Source organism: Diabrotica undecimpunctata, chromosome 3 (genome assembly GCF_040954645.1).
Source record: "Diabrotica undecimpunctata isolate CICGRU chromosome 3, icDiaUnde3, whole genome shotgun sequence".
In the NCBI taxonomy this organism is placed as follows: Eukaryota; Metazoa; Arthropoda; class Insecta; order Coleoptera; family Chrysomelidae; genus Diabrotica; species Diabrotica undecimpunctata.
This window is the reverse complement of record NC_092805.1, coordinates 126,003,869-126,024,905: the sequence shown is the minus strand read 5'-3', so window position 1 is coordinate 126,024,905 and position 21,037 is coordinate 126,003,869. Positions and strand designations below refer to the sequence as shown.

General features: G+C 32.8%; 1 protein-coding gene across 3 annotated transcripts in view; it reads left to right on the top strand.

The window, feature by feature from the left end:
* Positions 1 to 21,037, top strand: part of LOC140436163 (uncharacterized) — a 297,575-nt gene that overhangs the window by 126,607 nt on the left and 149,931 nt on the right. For all 3 annotated transcript variants that reach the window (XM_072524872.1, XM_072524870.1, XM_072524871.1), the window contains exon 3: positions 5,304 to 5,464. In XM_072524872.1, the coding sequence (XP_072380973.1) occupies positions 5,304 to 5,464 (161 nt within the window). The remainder of the gene's footprint in view (positions 1 to 5,303; positions 5,465 to 21,037) is intronic.

Sequence of the window (21,037 nt, the reverse complement as noted above, 5' to 3'; positions counted from 1 at the left end):
TTTGTTGTATTTAGCTTCAGACCATAATTATCACAAGTTGTGGTAATCCTATTAAGCAGATGTTGAGGTTTTTCGTAACTAGTTAAAAGAAATAAGAATAAGATTTACTCACAATCAATTTATTCTACCACCTACGAGCGGTTTCGCATATTATAATTTGCTATGCATCTTCGGGTCTTAAGATACATGGTAAACTAAATGCTGAAATTATAAAACGCTTATTAGAGTGCTGTATGGTAAAGAAAATACAGCAATTATGCCAATATTATATGTCTGTGATTATTAAATATGACTTAAAACTTGATTAAAACAGACAAAGTAAAAATAAGTGACACAAAACAATCTAGTAAATTGAAATTAAATAAATAACTAACCAATAAATACTACATGCCAATACAAGGATTATTAGTTAGTGTTTTAAAAAACTTAGTTCAAACTATCCTGGTAAACTGATGACGGGTGATCATCGGTTCTATTGTAACTATTTAACAATTAGAGAGAAAGTTCTTGAGAGAAGAGATACTAACAAATAAACTAGGAAGTAGGTATTGTGTAAATTGTTGAAATGAATGAGATATGTTATACACTAGCGATCATAAAATCCGGGTAATCTTGAAAATTTCAAGTTTCTTAAATATTGTTGCCTCTGGTGCAGTAATAACCTTTTTTTTGGCTAATGTATTTTTTATTCGTCATCAATGTTTGTTTTGAAAAAAAAAATGGTTTTTTATTGTTTTTATTGAAACAAAAAACAGAAAACAAATCAAATTGTTGATAAAACAGACATACGAAAAAAAAATGGAAAATACAGAATGTGGTAAAAAATCAGTGAAATTTCAATGACCAATATCGTGTATTGCCTCCCCTTGCTCTAATAACCTCTTGCAGACACGGGGCATACTCTCAATTTTTCTCCAGATTACATGTTGTGGTATGTTGTTCCACTCTCTCACTAACAGATCCTTAAGCTCCTGTGCGTTGTTAGGAGGAGGTGTATGGGTTTGAATACGTTTTTTCAAATCGTCCCAGAGATGTTCGATGGGATTCAGATTCGGAGACCTAGCTGGCCAGGGTACCCTCGTAATTCCAACTTCGTCCAAGTATTACATACTGATCTTGGCAACGTGCGGTCGCACGTTGTCCTGCATAAAAACGGCGTTTTCTTCAAGTACTGCCATGTTGGGCATAACATGTTCTTCCGGAATATCCGTAATGTACCTTCGTGCAGTTAGGGACCCATTTTCGATGAAGGGTAATTCTGTGTGGAAGTCGGAAGAGATACATCCCCAAGCCATGACCGAGCCTCCACCAAATAGCATTCTTGGAGCAATGCAAGCTTGTGAAAATCGTTCACCGGTTCTCCTCCAAACTCTTACATGTCCATCGGATCCAGTTAGGCAGAAACGGGATTCATCTGAGAATAACACTTTGCTACAATCATTATTTACCTAATGCGCGTATTGTTGAGCAAAAACTAGTCGTGCAACTCGAAGCACCCGGCGAAGTGGCGGTCCTCTAGCCATTACCCGAGAAGATAGTCAAGAAGAACGAAGTCTTCTTCTGACTATTGCAATACTAAAATTGCGATTTCGTACTTCCTCTAAACGATTTTGATGCATAACCGCAGTTGAGGTCCGGTTTCGTAAAGCCTGAAACATAAGGAAACGGTCATCTGGTGCCTTGGTCGTTCTTCGTCGTCCAGAGCCAGGTCGCCTGGTTAGCAAACTTGCCTCCTGAAAGCGTTGAAGCACTCGTTGAACCGTAGAAAGGCTTAAGCCAACAGTTCTTGCGACTTGCCATTGAGTGTGACCGTCTTCCACAAGTGCAACAATTTGTACCGTTTCAACAACAGTCAAAGGCATTTTTGTCAAAAAATAAACACTAATAATGGCACTAATAAACACAATTGAACAGAAAGTCGAAGTACAAACGAGACATTTAAAACAAGCGGAGTTACAGGTAGCATTCATTTTGGGAAGTGTGCACTTTACCGCGAAATCGGCACTATTGGAATTCTTTGTTACAAAGGAAACCGCAACAATTCTCAGAAGCATGCATTAGTTTGTATTTGTGTTATTATTATTTAAGATAAAGCTCGTTAAAAATGAAATATCGGTGATTTTCAAGGTGACCCGGATTTTATGATCGCGAGAGTATTATTTAAAAGTTATTTACATTTATTCAATAAGTCAATTTATTGAATTACTAATTTAGAACAGACAGCTCTATGATAATAAATAATGGTAGATGTATAATTTGTGGTTTAACGAATTTTTTTTCCCTACCACATAGGGTATTATTATGGGGCTTGAAAATTGGAGACAGAAATTACGGGGCTAGAGATAGGGCAAGCAAAATAAACAAAACTTATGCGAACGGCGCTCAGGGTTTATTTGGACAACTACAAAAATGAAACAAAGGGGTACTTACATGAATCTCCTGGACAAATTGACAAGCAAAATAACAAGAAGGACCTCTAGCTATTTAAAATAAACGCCGCTTCGAGAAAACTTCCTGCTGGATAAATGAAAAGGTTCTTCCGTCCCAAAAAACACAAAAGAGAAGTTAGGAGACTTTTCTAAAATAAATAGACAAAATGGTTTAGGGAAAAAAATTAAACATTTATTATTGTCTCACAACAAACAGTTACCAATATAGACAATAACAAAAATATTATATTAATAATGACAACAAAATAAATATAATAACAAAGAGAAAAACTTACTATGTCCTATCCGTTTACAAACTCTGGTAGTTGGAGATACTATAAAAACTTACAATTGTTACTGGACTATAAATTGTAGCAGAAATAAATTATTACAAATGAAAAAATTATTTTTAAGTGAAATTATTCATCGAGGTTAACCTTCTTTATAAAACCAAAACAAATTAATGCCAAAAAAATAAAGCTAGCTGTCAGATGTCAACATTAAATTTTAAAACAGAACAAATAAAATGAAAGCTAAGCCACGCCCTATAGTTTTAATTATTACAATTTAAATTGTTATGAAAGCAATTATTAGGAAAAAATGTCTATCTTTACTTAAAAAGTTCAAACAAAAAAATTACCTGGATTTCACGAAAATGCACTTAAGATTTCTGAAGTTGGAAACTGGACTTACATTCTCTGCTTCATGAACAAATTTATCTACATACTACGAAAAGTATTTTGAAACGACTTCTTACGACTGACTATTTAAGGTTGAAATTGGTACTAGACGCAAACCTTGGACTCGGCTTCTTTAAAAAACAGGAATAAGTACAACTGGACACAATGGCAACATGTGGTTATCCATCAAAGTTTTTGCAGACGACACAAATCTCTTAAATACTTAGAAACATAGAAACAGTGATTACTCTTTTAAAACTGACATATGACATAGAGTATAATTCACTATTTTCAACAAATTTGCCGGTCTTTTCCGACTAAATAAAACACGTCTGTTCATCTTGACAAAAAATTCAAACCTTACTTTTACTGTAACTGAACTATTAACTGCCACAATACACTATATATTTTCCATGAAAAGGGACGAAAAACAAGAAAACATTACAAATTTGACTTAAACTTTGGACAAACGCTGAAGCAACTGCCCCTGAGAACGATCTCAGCAAGAGTGTCGCAATTAACTTTCCGGTAAAACCTTTTCAGCGATCTAAATGGATGTTTATTTGAAACTCAATATCGAGCGGCTTTCGATCAAAGACAATACGAAAGAATATGCGTCTCTGTAAAACTGTAAAATGGTTTATTATCGACATCGGCGACGCAAATAGGATTGAAAATAGTTTAGTGTTTTATTACGTACGATAGGAAATGAAATTACTCTTCGGTGTTTTAATACATATACGAGGGGATTTCAATATATACCAAGGAATTTTAAAATGCTACAGTGGGTAAGCAATAACTTGTTATTATCAAATTGTGATACATTGATTTGGTCTATATTAGGGCAGAATGGTTGTGATGTCAAATAAATTTAAACTAAACAATTAAAAAACACTTAAGCATACTTAGCGACAAGCAGAACACATTCAAAAAGACACAACAGATATTTAATTAAAAAAAGGGGCACTTAGTGGCACCACATCGCTTCTAAGGAGAGGAACTGGCAAAAAAACTCTTTTTGTGTGGTGTAATAGATTTTTAAGAGGTAAAATTGACAAGTAATTGATGGTTAAGTTGTGACAGTTCTTCTTTTATTTATTAGTATTGTAAATAAGGTTCACTAACTTTATGCTGTGAAGTAAAAATAAATGACTGAAATAGTGACTAAATATTTAAATGGATAGTTATAATCTAACATGAATAATATTGGCGTACTTTTAACAAATACTAAATGAAATAAATCTGATACTGATATTTCGACCTGGCAGTCAATATTGGGAAATTTTAATGTATCGTCTACTGTTCTTGAGTTTTGTGATGTTAAAAGTATATTTTGTAAATAAAATTGAATTTTTGGTCTTTTGATTTCCGAAATTTTTGCTTTATTTGGCGAAGAACAAAATTTCGTCATTACTACCTAATTCAAAATTTTTATTTCGAACACTATCATCACAGTATTCGTCTGAAAAAACCTCTTCCACCAGCTTATGCAAATGCCTCTGCTCGTTTACATAGGACATATTAAGATCTGATGAGACACATTGTAGTACCTCGTCCACCGACAACTATCTAATAACTAACATGTAGTGCATTCCTCTAGCGAATGTAACGTACAAAATAAACAAGTTACGACAGGTTCATTCTTGTCTTATACGAGAAGCAAGTGTGCATTACATGGCTCCATTAATCCAAAAGTTATTTGTAGAAACGAAATGCACATGCGCCTTTCAATTAAGATAATTGAAACAATATAAAAAAAAAACAATAAAAATGTAAGATATTGTACTCAAACTGAGGAATAACTATTTAAAATTCATAAACTAATACTGTAAACGTGTTTAATATTTTGGCCCACTTAACATTTTTCACTACTCATTGTGGCGTTTAACGTGTTAACTATTAGTATTATATACTATTACAAACAGTTATGAAAATGGTAATTCCAGATTGGTATGAAAAAAAAAATAAATTTTAATATTTGAAAAACTTCCTTCTTATTTTCATGTTAAAAGCGCAAAGTGCTTCTAAAAGAGACCTCTGAAACTTTTCATAAATACATCAAAAGTATATTTCCTGAATTCCAAAATTATGTCGTAATATAATATCCTGTTCTGTTCCCTGTAAAACTCAAAACAAATTTCTATAAAAGCTTTTTGTCATAATTTTATCTAAAAGTAATTTTCTGGATTTTCAGGCATCTAAATGTGACTTTCTCGAGTTGGGAGAAGAAAAAAAGAAACCTTGAAACTCCCAAGGAGTATATAATTTTTTGTAATTTAATAAAAGGAGAAGTAAAAGGTGTCGCTGCAGTGAAGTGGACCGAGAATAACGATCTTAGAGTTTGGAGCGCATTAGGTAAGACCTCAAAATATATTATATAAGCATCCCAATATTTAACGTAGCGCTTTTAAACTTTCGTAAACATTTATTTATGTGATTAAACATTTATTATATTTTTTTTTATTTAAACAAATATATCCGCATCAACCACTAAGGGTTATTAGCGGGGGGACATACACAAACAGTAAGATACATATTGTTACATAAAAAAATATTTTTTAAAATCTGGTATATAGTTTAGTCATTTTAAGATAACTTAATAAAGACTGTAAATTTGACGTTAGTATACTTTTTAAATTATCACTAAGGGCACACGCGATTCTTTCGTTCTGGTACACTGGACACTCAACAATTATATGTTTCACTGACAACTGAGTGTTGCACTTGGTACACATCGGAGCAGCCTCCTGGTTGAAGATATGCTTGTGTGTAAGGAAAGTATGTCCTATTCGGAGTTCCGCCGCTTGAGTGATCTGCAACTCGGTTTCTTAGAAAAGGATCATAATTTTTTAATGTCACATTTTGGTGCTTGAAATGGGTCTCTTCTAGGCATATGACTAAAGGAAGATATTCGTGTATAAGAAGCTTAATGGATTCTATATGTGTAAAATAACCGTTGGGGTTCCACTGTAATATGAATGTGCTGGCCATTAACTCTTTATGTGTTAACTATTTATTTGTTGAGAACTTGATTCTTAGTCAGTTTCGTCAGTAAAAGAAGGACTGTTGAGAAGCAGTTTCTTCTTCAATCTGGTGATATTGTTTTTAAAAGTTTTATTTTGTATTTGAGAATATATAAAGTTTAAAATTTCTTTTATTTCTTGGTTTTCATTTGAATAGTTTTTAAACATGCGTTCAGGATGTTTTGAGTGAAGGAAATTTGCCAGAAAATCACATATTTCATGAAAAGTAAGTGTAAAGGAAGGGTTTCTATTTTCAATTTTTTCTTTAATTTGATTTAGAATAATTGGAATTATTCTGAAATATTGAAGAAATAATTTTTGGGTTTTAGGCTTTTTCTTAGGTTTTTGAGTATCGGGAGGAGGTAGGTCATTTTAAAGAATTTCAGAAGAGGATATTTGTCTTTTAGTTGCAGGAGTAATTTCAGTGGTTTTTCTATCGTTTTCAATTACTGAAGAATTATCTTGGAATATTTTTGGTTGATTCAAGATTTGTAATTCATTGTTTGTTTGTGAGGAAGTGGTTTGGTCCTTTGTAGCTGAACCGTGATTTTGTATGGTATTGGGTTCTGGTTCCATTAATGTTTCGGTATCTTCTTGGTATTGGTTTCGTGGTTGATCTTGTAGCTGATTATATTTTTCATTGGTAGCGTTATGTATATTCACGTGGTGGTCAGTTTCCATTTGATTAATTGAGTTGATTGATGATGATAAAGAAGGACAGTCAGAATCGTGATGTCCGACAATCTTGCATCTGGAGCAGTTTAAACCATCTATGGAAATGTATAGTCGATGTATTGTAGAAATCAGTCAGGAATTGATGCATTTTCTAAAGGACGTATGAACATTTGCCTCCTAAAGCTGAGTACGTGGCTGTATTCTGAGTCTTGCATACCTACTCGTAGAAACGTCATGTTGGAGGCGGATTTTATACCCATAGTTTTTAAGTGCTCTTCAATTATGCTATTAGGTATAGTAGGACATACATTAGATATGATGAGTCTCTGGGCAGGGGTTATAAGTCTTTTTACTTCAATCTGGTTACCATCAATATTTATATATTTGTGGGAGCTAAGAAATTGATCAACTACATATTTAGAGGAGAGGTAGATGCAGATGCGGTTGTTTGGTATTTTGGATGCCCAAACAACATTTTTGGGCTGTACTATTGATCCAACAGCTTTTATATATTCGAAAACTTTTATTCCTTGTATGGTTGAAAGTATAATACCTTGGTCTTTTGAAGGATATTTGAAACTGTTTAATGCATTGGAGTAGGATATATGAGACGTAGTGGGTATATTTCGTGAGGTAGTAGCTGATTCCGGTTCATCCATCTTCCCGCTGAGAATTTACGTACATTGGCACAGAGGATCTGAAGCCGGACCTGGCCACTTAATAAAATTGAACAGCAGCCTAGCCTAATTACTTGTTAGAAGCAAGAACCAGCAAAAAGTTGTCGATAATCGATAAGTTGAATTGAAATCGATAAAATATTTTGCTTTTTAAACTTCTGATTTTAAGGTTATTAATAATGCAGTTTTGTACTCACAGAATTCTACGATTTTCAGTACACTGTCACATTTAACTTTAAGTTGCAAACAGTATAAAAATTAAATTATATTTTTAATTTTAACTACCAGTAACTAACAAATTTGTCAGAACCGATATAAAGCTGTATGATCTGCTAGATATCGGGGCCGGACTCATTTATTATATTTGTTTTAGTAGAATACTTATTTTGGAATATATTAAAACTTAAGTTATGGTTCAGATAAGAAAAAATAATTTCGTACATGAATTAAAAAAACTTTCTTCAAAATAATCTTTTAATATCAGTACTGATATGAACATACACACTCAACAAGAAATTGATGGATATACCCAATAAAAATAATATATAAATTATAAAATTTATTCTCGTAAATAAAAACCACATTTTACAATAAAACACATTAGATTATGGTATAACAGGGATTAAATAACTGTAACCGGAAACCGATCTGTATCAAAATTTAACGATATATTGATATAATTAGTGTCCGACTTAAAGGGAAAATCAGATGTTTAGGATATAGAGACTTTATATAGACACCATGACAAGTATTACAATATTGTTTGATACATAGCTTACATTCAAAATATCGCACATATACTCTATTCATCTGCAAAAAATATATTTCCCAATAACATATTAGACCAGGGCAGATCTGTGAAAAAACAGCTATATTTGGATATGAGAGGTAACATTCTGATTTTTTTCAGAAAAATTTGTGTAATAACTTCAGGTTATTAATAAAAAAAATTAAATTTTTTTTAAAAATTACTAAAAACATCGTTTTTTTTTATTTAAAGAAACAATGTCGCATCCACCCAAAGGTTATTAGCGACATTCCTGTAACATTTGTAACAATCAATCATCATCATCATCATAAGTGGCTCGACAATCCGTTGTGGATCTTGGCCTGCTCACAAAGAAGTCGCCACTCCTGTCGATTCCTGGCAACTTCCCTCCATCTTCTAACCCCTAGAATCTGTAGGTCTTCTTCCCCATCATCAATCCATCTCATTCGTGGTCGTCCTCTGTTTCTTGTGCCCTCTGGTTTTGAAAATGTTAATCTCTTCGTGTATTCGTGATCTGACATCCTAGCAATGTGTCCAGCCCATCTAAGTCTCTGCACTTTAACGAATTTCACAATATCTGGATCGGTGTATAACTGATACAGTTCAAAGTTGTATCTTCGACGCCATAGCCCATTTTCATTTACGGCCCCAAAAATCTTTCTAAGAATTTTTCTCTCAAAAATACCAAGAAGTCTTTTATCATTTTGAGATAAGATCCACGTTTCAGCCCCATATATCAAAACTGGTCTTATTAAGGTCCTGTATATATTAAGCTTTAGTGCACGTTTTATATTTTTATTTTTTAAATGTCTCTGGAGGCCGTGAACAGTTCTGTTTGCTATTGCTATGCGTCTTTTTATTTCGTCGCTTGTCGTGTTTGTTGCGTTTACTAGCGATCCAAGATATGTAAATTCTTTGACTTGCTCAAAGGTATGGTTGTTAATTTGAATTCTTTGTTGGATATTTCGAGGGTTTTTAGAAACCAACATATATTTGGTTTTTTCCTCGTTTACCACAAGTCCTAATTCACTTGCTGCGTCCGCAAGCCTTGTAAAACACTGCACCATGTCTCTCATACTTCTGCCTACTATAACTATATCGTCAGCGAATGCGAGAATTTGCGTCGATCTATTAAAAATAGTTCCATTCATTCTAATATTTAATTGTCTGATTGCCTTTTCCAAGGCAATATTAAAGAGGAGACACGCCAACGCGTCCCCCTGTCTTAGACCATTATTAATGTCAAAGAACGTAGAGTTTTCTCCTTCAATTCTAACGCATGAGCTTACGTTTTGCATTGTTAGTTGGGACAACTTAACTAACTTAGGTGGGATCCCAAAGTCTATCATTGCATTATATAATGCAGTTCTTTTCACACTGTCATAGGCTGCTTTGAAGTCAATGAAGAGATGGTGTGTTTCTATGTTATATTCTAATGACTTTTCTAGAATCTGCCTATGTGCTTGAATTTGATGTGTAGTTGACTTTCCAGCAGTAAATCCGCATTGATATTGACCAACAATATCCTTTGTAAAATGTTTAAGTCTTTCAGATAATACATTGCCGAAGATCTTATACGCAGATGCTAACAGAGTAATGCCTCTATAGTTCTTACACTCCAGTTGATCCCCCTTTTTATGCAATGGACATATTATTCCCTTCAGCCACTCTTCTGGTACCCATTCATTCTGCCATATAAGTACTATTAGTTTATGGATTCTTGCAAAAAGTTGATCACCACCTTTTTTATACATTTCCGAACAGATGTCATCGATTCCTGGGGCTTTATTGTCTTTGAGTTTTAGGATCGCATCTGATACTTCTCTTCTTGTTGAGTCTTCACTGTGTAGTTGACGTTGTATATTTTGTTGATTTTCTATATTGTACTCTCCTTCAATATCGTTTATATTTAGATGTTCGCTGAAATGTTGTGCCCATCTGTTAAGAACTGAGTTTTTATCATGTAGAATTTCACCGTTAGTGTCTTTACAAATTTTTAATCGTGGTTTAAATTCTCGACGGCTAATATTTAAGGATTTGTAGTATTTCCTCGTTTCATTTTTATCGAATAAACTTTGTATCTCACTGAGAGTGTTCTGTTCGTATTCCCTCTTCTTACATCGATGGATACGTTTTTCCTCTCTTCTAAGACGTCTATACTCTTCTTTTTTTCTCCGTGTACTACCTGCGTCAATGGTTTTTTGATATGCTGCGTTCTTTCTATTTGTGGCCATTTCGCACTCATGATCAAACCAATGATTTCTTTTTTCTGACTTGGTTTTGCCCAATATTTCAACGGATTTCTGTAACACAATATCTCGTATATTTGCCCATAGTTGGTTAATATCTTCTTCTTCTTCTAAGTTTTTTGTCCTTATTTGGTCTTCTATTTGCTGTCTGTATACATTTGCAATGTCGGGATCTTTTAGTTTATTAATGTCGATTTTTTGCTCTCCTTCTTCCCATCTCTTTTTTTAAATTGGATATTCTCTCTTTAAATCGTGTTTTAACTAGATAATGATCACTATCTATATTTGCTCCTCTAAAAGACCTAACATCTAATAAGTTAGAGCAGTGTCTTGCATCGATGATTATATGATCTATTTGGTTAATCGTTTCATTATCAGGAGATTTCCAAGTTCCCTTATGTATCAAACAATCAATCATTGTAACAATTAATTACAATTTGTGAACAAGTGAACATTTGTAACAATGAATTAAGTTAAATTTTGTGTAACATATTCATACATTTTAAGTAACCTAATAAATTGTTCGGAACTAAACTTTTGTTGAGGAGTTCTTTCAGGTTATTTGGCAAATTGTAAGACTGTCTTTGATTTACATATTTAGGACAGTCTATCAAGAAGTGCTTTATACTGTCTACTGTATTGCATGTTTCACATTTTGGAGGTTCACTATTTGAGAAGAGATAGGCATGAGTATACCTACAGTGTCCAAGTCGTAGACGTGTAATAATAGTTTGGCATCTTCTACTTCTGGCTGTGGACTTCCATGAAAAGATATCACTTTTGATGGTTCTGAGTTTCGAACTAAAGTCATTCCACTCCCGATTCCACGCACTTAACACCTTATTTTTGAAATAAACTTTTAGATCGCCTGCGATACTCCTACACTCTGTTTCTGATGCGTCACTGGTGATAGCGTTACGCGCACTAGTATCTGCTTCTTCATTCCCTTCTATGCCTATATGGGATGGTATCTATAGGAAGTGGACTCTTCTGAAATTTTCTTGAGCTTTCATTAATTCGGCCCTGATAATTTTCTCAATGGGGTGTTTAGGGTATACATTTTGCATAGCTTTGACTGCGCTAAGAGAGTCAGAAAGGACTAGACAACAAGGGATGTTTTTAATATTTACTTGCTTGATGGCTTTTAGCAAACCAAATAGTTCTGCAGTATAGATGCTGGAATTTAGAGGAAGTTTAAATTGAAAAGTGTCATTTGGGGTTACCACTGCTACTCCAACGCCAAGTTCACCTTTGGATGCATCTGTATAAATTTTAATCCACTCATTGTATTGTTGATCTAGGATTGAATTTAGTTTAACTTTAAAAATAATAGGACTAGTTTCATGTATATTATATATACTTAACGCTGTAATGACTTTGGGCTGTTCGATAGTCCAAGGTAGATAGTTATTGGTATTCGTTTGAAATACTGTTGGGAATTGAATGTTCAGTCTGGAGCTATATAATCGGATTCTCTCGTAATAAGGTTTGGGCGCACGGGGCTTATTATTGTAATAATTAATATATTTGTTATTAAAAGTATTACAGTAGAGGGGTTTTTTTATATTTGAGGCTATAGATGTAGCATGCGCTAGAGCTAAGTATATTCTTCGGTAATTTAGAGGTGGTTCGCCGGCTTCGCTCAGTATGCTTTCGGAGGGAGTTGTCCGGAAGGCTCCGAGTGCAATTCTAATACCAGCGTTGTGTATGCTGTCAAGATTTTTAAGTAGTGTTTTTGAAGCAGATGCATATGCAATTGATCCATAATCTAATTTAGATCTAATTAGTGTTTTATATATTCTCAACAGAGTTTCCTGATCTGATCCCCAATTTCAATTTGCCAATGTTTTCATTAGATTCAGTCTTTTATGACATGTTAAAATTGTTTGTTTTATATGTTTATACATACCTAAGAACTTTGCTGTTGGTTTAAATGGGAGCATAGTGTTGTATAATTTTAATTGATGAATTCATTGATGAAACCTTTTTGGAGAAGAGTATACCTGATGTTTTTGTTACTGAAAATTTGAATCCGGTCGTTAGAGACCATTGTTCTAATTGGTTTAGAAAACACTGCAAAGCGTTTGTTGTTGATTGATTCGGTGTTATTTCCTTTGATATAGACAACAAGGTCATCTGCGAAAAGTCGAGTTTTTAGAGGTTTAGTAAAGTTGTTAATAATATTATTTATTGCCACTACGAATAAAGAAGGAGTTAGGACTGATCCTTGGGGTGTTCCATTTTCTTAACTTTTCTCCTCTGAGTAAGTATTATGTACTCTTACGCAAAAAGACCGGTTCTGTAAAAAGTAAAAACATCGTTGTTTTTCACTTTCCTTGCTTGTAAAATGATTTATTTTGGAGCAAAGTTGTACAAAAATAAAATGGCCATAATCAAATTTTCTTTAATATACCAGTGGTTAATAGTTATTTAACTAACAAGTGTATTAGTAATTATTAAGGGCGATTAACAATTGAGATATTTTAAAGCGTGAGCGACGCGAGCGCGTTAATGTTCGAGATTGTTAATCGCCATTTTAATTTACGAGTTCGTTACAAAACTTTTCCGTCGACCGTACTTTTCAGAAATAAAGATATCTTAGTTTAAATATTTATTTACTTAACGATAAACAACAATTTTTTCAGCTTTCATTTAAGTCTTCTTGGACCTCTGTAAATTCTGTGATAGAAGAAGTTAAATTCCGGTGGAGTTAAATTAAACTCTTCGTCAATATCCATCCTTTGATCTTTCAAATACACAGAATTTTAAACAATAAAGTAAATAATGACATACAATGACAGATAGTACTAACAGCGGCTACTTCATTTTAAATTAATTTTTTAGTGGGAATATAAATAGGTATATGTTTGGTTGCCTACACCACACGTCACTGCCAATCACAGAGCGATTAATTAATTATGCAAGCAATGCATGTTGTGTTACCTGTAATGAAATCGTTCGTTAATAGAAAATCATTCATTAATAGGGGTCATTAATCAATAATTTGGAGGGTGTTAAAATTGATAATAAATGGACGGCCGACGGAAAAAGTATTTTAATGTATTACCTTTGCTACAAAATTCCAATAAACACAAAAAAAGGACGGAAAATAAGCCTTTTCTCATTAAATATTTTTTAACCACTTATTTTGCACATAGTCCATCAAATTGTATTAAAATCGATCTGATGGATTTCGCATAATAATTTTCAATCTAATTTTTATTTAATTTTTTAAGTTTTGGGCAAACAAAAACTAAATCATATAGAAGTTTGACTTTTTTTACATATAAAAAAGTACACCATCTACTTACTAAACCATACTCTATATAATTGAAATGATTTATTAAGGCGGTCTCAGGAATGTTTTAAAATTATAAACAATTTTGTGGCAATATTGTGGAAATAGAATATTCCGGTAACTATTAGTTTAAATTAAATTCAAAACACGGCATTGAAAAAGACTTGACAAGACGTTATTTTTAAAATAAAAAAAGTTTATTTAGTTTCCTGAGATAAAACCGGTCAAACTTGACCGGCATTTGTTTCCTCCGTATTTGCGACAAAGTTGTAAACAATAGAATCTTTGAGCTATTATCTTCTTCTTTCGGATATATTTCTCGATAATAATTTTCATATCTTTAAGATATTTATGACTAGACTTGCATATTTTGCATATAATGCATAAAAAATGCAAAAATGTCAAATTTTACATATTTTTATAAAAGTGAGCATAAAGTGCATATAATTTCAAAATTTGATGTTAACTATATATTTTTATATTCAAACTTACAGATAGCATGAAAATGCCAATATTTAATTTTGTTTTATAATTACTTGGTATTCAAATTCTTGGTATAGTAACTAATAAAAGACAGCGGCTTATGGTTTTGTCACTTTTTGTCCTGGAATTAAGGGTTTGTGTTTGCCAGTTTATGTCTCTAGGTAAAAATTTTCATTTTGACGGTCAGTTTCACTTGGTTTCACTTTTGTTGTAAAATTGGAGGCGTAAACAACGTGTATTTCTCATTGTAAATAATGATTGTGCTTTGAAAATGCCGAAATAAGCAATTTTCAACTTGGATAAAACCTTACAAAGAGCTATCTATGGATATGGATAAAGTTTATTGCTTATGTTGTGGCAAAACCGTAAGTACATACGTATTATTTTTTATTTTATTTTAAAAAATTTACACGGTGGTACAAACAAAGATTTTAAAATTAGAGATTATGTTTAAGAAGTACCGACACAAGACTAGTTCGTAATAAATTGATGTATTTTTTCTTTTTTCAAGCATTTTTTAAACTCCTTCCGATAAAAAATAGGATACCTATTTAAAATTCAAATCATTCAATAGTCTACTGAAAGGTCGCTAACATTTTTTTTCTAACAATAGCATAGTTTGCTTTAATTTTGATAAAAACAAAAACATATCATATATTGGACTTAATTAATTAAGTGCTTTTAATTTATGCTCACAGTATTTTTTCTTTAAATGTAAACAGAAAAGACCAAGAGCCTCTTGTAAATATTTTTAGGTTCTTCCTTCTTGCGCAGTCATTTGTTGACATGACATTTTCAAGATTACTACACCGATTTTTATTTGATTTAATTTAAATATTTTAATTGTTATGTAAAAACGGTTCATTTTTAGTTTATTTCTACAATCTTAGATTTTAAAAATGGGTACAACTATAGAATATTTATATTATTTTTTAGATTTCATCTGAAAAAAAAAATTTCAAATAGATCAGAATGTCAGAACCGCGAAAACTTTAGCTAAAAAAGTAAAAACAACATCCGGTGAAAAATATCAACTTTCAGTGTCCAAGTGCTTTCAGTTAAGTTCCAAAAAACAAACCGAACAAGAAACTTTTAACGAAGACTTGTGTCGTGCATTAGTATCTTCTAATGTACCGCTTTCAAAATTATCTAATGAAAACTTTAGTTCTTTTTAAAAAAAATATTGCAAACAAAACATTCCCAGTGAACGAACTCTAAAGAGAACTAATGCCAATTTGTTATACTCCTCAATTATCCACAACATAAAAGTCGAAATAGGTAATAATTACTTTTACATATGTGTGGACGAGACCACTGACTCTTCAGGAAGATACATTGTGCACTTATTGATTGGTGTACTTAGCGATGAAACCTTTCCAAAATCGTATTTAATTTCCTGTAAGCAAGTGGAAAAAACCAACGCTCTAACAATATCATGGTTTCTATACCAAATAAGGTTTTAGTATTAAATTTGTCTTTACGGCTACAAGCAATAACCCGCAGTTTTTTTACTACATCTTCTTGTTCTTCGGAAAACTATAAAAACTATCAGATTTATCGGCACCTCTTGTCTGATTAGTACTCAAACAACTAGCTACTACACAACGCATTTTATGTTTAGCTTATAAACTATTCCTAGCAAAATCTCCCTAAAAATACAGGAGGAGTATAAATATAGTTAAGTATTGAGTACTGACTTAATAATAATTAAATATACCTTATTTACAACTTCCAAAAGACAAAAATATTGTTCATATAAAGTAGATATGCCTACAAAGCCACTATCACAAAAAAAAACTCGCATAAAGAGTTCAAAAGATTCTTAATAATGTAATAATGTAATAATTATTTCTCACTAAATACCTACAAATCAACTTAAATCTCACAAAAATACTGATATCTTCTACAATCTTACCAAAGACGCCAAAAGTTAAAACATTGATAAAATTCCCATTAAAAACAGATTTATTACAATGACGGCCACTCTCATTGTGACGTCGACAGTAGGGGATCAGCTGATAGTGGCCTGCGCAATATCATACCTGTTAGATCATACTACTACTATTTAAATATTAGCATACGAGAATGACATGGACTGTGTCGCAAGTACGACCCATAAATCCAGAGAGATATGTTCTGCACTTTTTAAACCTGCACGAGAGATGGTCAGCAACGAAAATAATACTAAGCTCTTGGCATCAGAGACAGGTCACACAGAGATAGAAACATGCGACATAACTTTAACGCCGGTGACTATAATTTTGAAGTTGTTCAACAATTGTTAAATCTGGGACGAATGGTAAATACCAACAACATAATATTGAAAAAGATCTTCTTCTTCTCATTGCGCCGTCTCCTTTCGAAGGTTGGCGATCCAAATGGCAATTGTAGTTCTGGAAACTGCTGCGCGAAAGATCTCTGCGGATGAGCGGTCGAACCATCTCCTCAGGTCTTTCAGCCACGAGTTCTGGCGTCTTCCTACTGATCTTTTGCCCTGTACTTTTCCTTCCAGTATAACTTGAAGTAATTCATATCTTTCGCCTCTCAGCACATGACCCAAGTATTGCATTTTCCTCTCTTTGATTATTCTTAGTAATTCTTTTTGTTTACACATGCGACGAAGTACCTCAACATTAGTATCTTTGAAAAAGATAAACACTAGAAAAATACTAAAAAATAGAAATTACTATGGACCAATCAAACACCTAAAAATCCACTACTATAATTTTGCTTCGACCAATAAAACAATCTACTACAATTGCTGCTTAAAAACGTTTAATTTATTTTTAACATACTTTTATTTTCAGGAATACGCGTTAAAACCGAGGTACCTATTCAATCATTTTCCATGTTAAGTAGAGAGTTGTGTCCTCATTTGAATATCCTTTTTTCTATCGATTCCCAGTATTGAGATTTACCCATTTTCACTGCAATGCGGTGGAACACTTTTACAAAATTTGTCAGCCCTTAATTACAATTGGTTTTTTGTCACTGTTTTAACACTTTATAAAAGTGCAGTTTCAGTAAGTATAAAAAGATTTGGCAATTCTTTTAATTGGCTCCTGTATGCAGCATAGAGTTTATTTTTGCAAGTTTAAACACAGAAAATCCACAAAACATTTACTTTTGCTATTTAATAAAATATTTTTACTTTTATATCTATTTTATATTTTATTTTTTTATTTATATATTTTATTTATGTTGTCTTTATATGAAATGAATGAAATAAAAGGAAATGTTCGGTTAAATTTCCGCGGTCAGGTAAATGAAAATTACTAAGTTCTCGGAAAGAATCGCGTTGAGAGTTTAAAATTCGACGTATCGGCAATTATTTTAGAGCCATTATCTAGAGGGATATGGTTCCGTTCGAGTTCAGGGTCTCAATCTGCCTAATCCCCCCATTCGTCACGTACCTAGTACCTAGTATCTAGTTCTCTAGAAATACGAGAACCGTTAAATGGCACTGAGATCTCAATCTGCCTAATCCTTAGTGTCGACTGACTCGATTTGTCACTCTACACTGTGAAAACCCGGTTTCGTCTACATTCCAAACGTTATGAAGAGCGTAATTTTCTTCCTTCAGTAACTCCTTTAAGTTAGTTATCTGCTGCTGATGAATTAGCACAGTTTTCATCCTTTCCCGCACAATTAGGTCAGAATTAGGTTCTGCTTTGAATCTTTATACATAAATACAACATCAAATCCATTTTTGAGGCAAGTTTTATCGTTGTATGACTTGTGGATCCGTCAGAATAATCAAGTTGGGACATAAAGTTACTTATGATCGTATTTTGTCGGAAGTTCGGATAAGCGGTCATTTCATTGATCGCTGTCGACGTTTGGATAATCGACGCTAATAGAGCTCGCTCTGGTAGAGCTCGAGTACCAATGAGTAACAATATATATATGTATATATATATATATATATATATATATATATATATATATATATATATATATATATATATATATATTAGAATTTTCATTATGAAAAATTCTTCTATGTCTGTACCAGGCTTCCAAAGGGACTTTAGGCTTGCTACAGGAGTCAGAGTGTCGTTGGTTACAATAAGAAGAGGAATTTTATAGTCACGTTATCGACCAATGAGAGTTCCTCAGCTACAATCTAGATATGTTTTTCACCACCTCCAGTGGGCTCAAGAATTGTAATTTTGTGCTTTTTTCAGACGAGACTAGAATCTGTTTAAATATTGATAGCCGGTGAACTCGTTCTTGGCGAGAGCCAACAAGAGCTGCAAAACAACTAGCACATGACCGTCCCATACTTCTTTCGGTGTAGGTTATGGCAGGTGCACACACGGAATTGATGGTTATTGACGGGACTCAACAGGACAAAAGTGCATCACAATATTTTCGAATCTTATTTTCATTATAATATAAGTAAAAAATATTATTTTTGAAATTACTAAGTGCCTAAATTCAAGTTCAAGCCTTCTTCTAACAGTTCCCGATTATGGGCTTATTTTATTTAAACAACATATTTTTTATTTGTTAATGAAGCGCGTATGGCAGGGCGGACACTCATTTGTACAATAAGAATTTAAACCAGCAAAAATGTGTGCCCTAGATCTTGTTTCTCTCTCTTATACACGCCGCAGCCCGAGTGCCAGTTCTGGCCTAAGTGCTTCATTAACGATTAAAAAACAATGTTTTACAATAAAATAAGTCCAAATAATTTATTGGGAAATGATAATCGGGAATAACATGCATGGCAATAAGAAAAAACGCCCTTTTAGGAATACAACTGCAAGTAGATATAATGCTCCAATCGATGAAATCCAAGTGAAAACATTTAAATACTCGGGAACGATGATGAATGACCAATGGGATCCTCAACAAGAAATAAAATGCCGTACCGAATAAGCAAGACAAGCTTTTATCAAATTTAAACCGCTACTATGTAACCGCAATCTTTCCTTCAATCTCCGCTACAGGATGGTTAAATGCTATGTACGGCCGATATTGTTATACGGCATGGAAATATGGACGTTAAGAGTACCTTCCATTAATAAGTTGGAGGCCTTCGCAATGTGGACGTTGCGAAGAATGTTCCGCATAACATGGACATATAGAGTGAGAAACGAGGAAGTCTTAAGAAAGGCAAATACTGAGAGAGAACTACTCAATTTGATCAAGGCACGAAAAATTGGATACGTCGGCCATATTCTAAGAGGAAAAAATACGGCAAGAGAGCAGTAGGTCGCAAACAAATGTCGTGGCTACGGAACATAGAGAACTCTGGACAGGCATAAATAACACTGGCGATCTTTTGTATGCCACAAAAGACAGACGTCTGGCCTTAAGATAATTCGCCAACGCACTTATAGGTGCACGGCACTATAAGAAGAAGAAGACCCCTTGTAGGTTTTTATCAACCCTTGGAGGTCGATATAGACCACTTTGGGAATCACCGCTTTAGATCATTAAAATGATCTATTTCTGCTCTGCGTTAAGTTTTTTTAGCAACATTATCATCTAAGAAAATCATAGTAGTATAAGAAATGGTCGTGATATATATGATTAGTTCGTGAGTTATGATTTTTGTAGTTTTCCTTTTAGATCAACCACATAATATATCTGCTACTTGTATGCAATAAGCGTTTAAATCTTGTAAAAGAATTAGTATTACAAAAAATCAATACAAAGCCCTCAAACTTAAACTTTTTCCATATATAGTCGTTTACTACTTTTTATGTTCAAACGTACAACATGTTTAATTTAAGTAGCTCTTATAAATCTAAAACTTTTGCCAGTAACTTCATAGTTACAAATTACACTTTCGAAATCATTCTCGTAACATCTTCCCAACTTTGGTTCTTTTTCGTTTATTTGGTGTAAGCTACTACTTCTTTCAGATATTTTATTTCACTTCCTGTATAATAAATAGGATACGGAGATTAATAGACTTTGTTTCCGAATAATCTTTTTGGTTTATAAATTTCCTTGAGGAGCATGTTTTATTTGAAGCCACATTACGTAGAAAATTGGTTTTGTGGCTCACGTTGTGGAAAAATATTTTATTAAAAGTTAATTTTAAAAAATGTCAAGCAAATTTCTGCGCAATTATTAAAAAAGTAATTACAGTTAAAAATAAATTACGTAATTTTCCATAAAAACAAATATTAAATATTTTTTTGTCAAAATAAAAATAAAAATTAGATACTTTAAATCAGTTTTTGTCTTTCTTTGTTAATGTATTTTCCGAAGGGGCATAAAAATGGTTTAGTGGCGTTAATTTTTTCAGGATATATTGTAAACTGATATATCGAGTCCCCCATAGAATAACGTTGCAACTAACATTTTTAGCGACCTTAAGTTACTGTGTTCTTTTTGTGTAATTTTTAATGCGCCAATGTCGTCGGTGTGGCTATAACTGCATTTATCAGAATAAACCAAATCCAATTTTTTCAACAAATACTGTATCATACCACAGTGTATTAAAATAATTCTCATATTTCAAAAAGTACACCGTTACTATTGTTATTCATTCACTGCTTAGTCTCATTACCTTAGAAAAAAAAACAACAAAATTATATTTTAAAGAGACACTAAATATTTTTAAACTTTTTAATTTATATACCGAGTGGACGCAAAAGAACATCCCATCTCGTCTACTGCAACATTAAGATAGTACCGTGAAATATTTAACAGTGAAGTTTTGTAAAAACACAGAGTTTTTAAACCAAAAAAAGACCTGTATCTTCTGTGATGTTTACCAAAGGCGAAAAGTCAG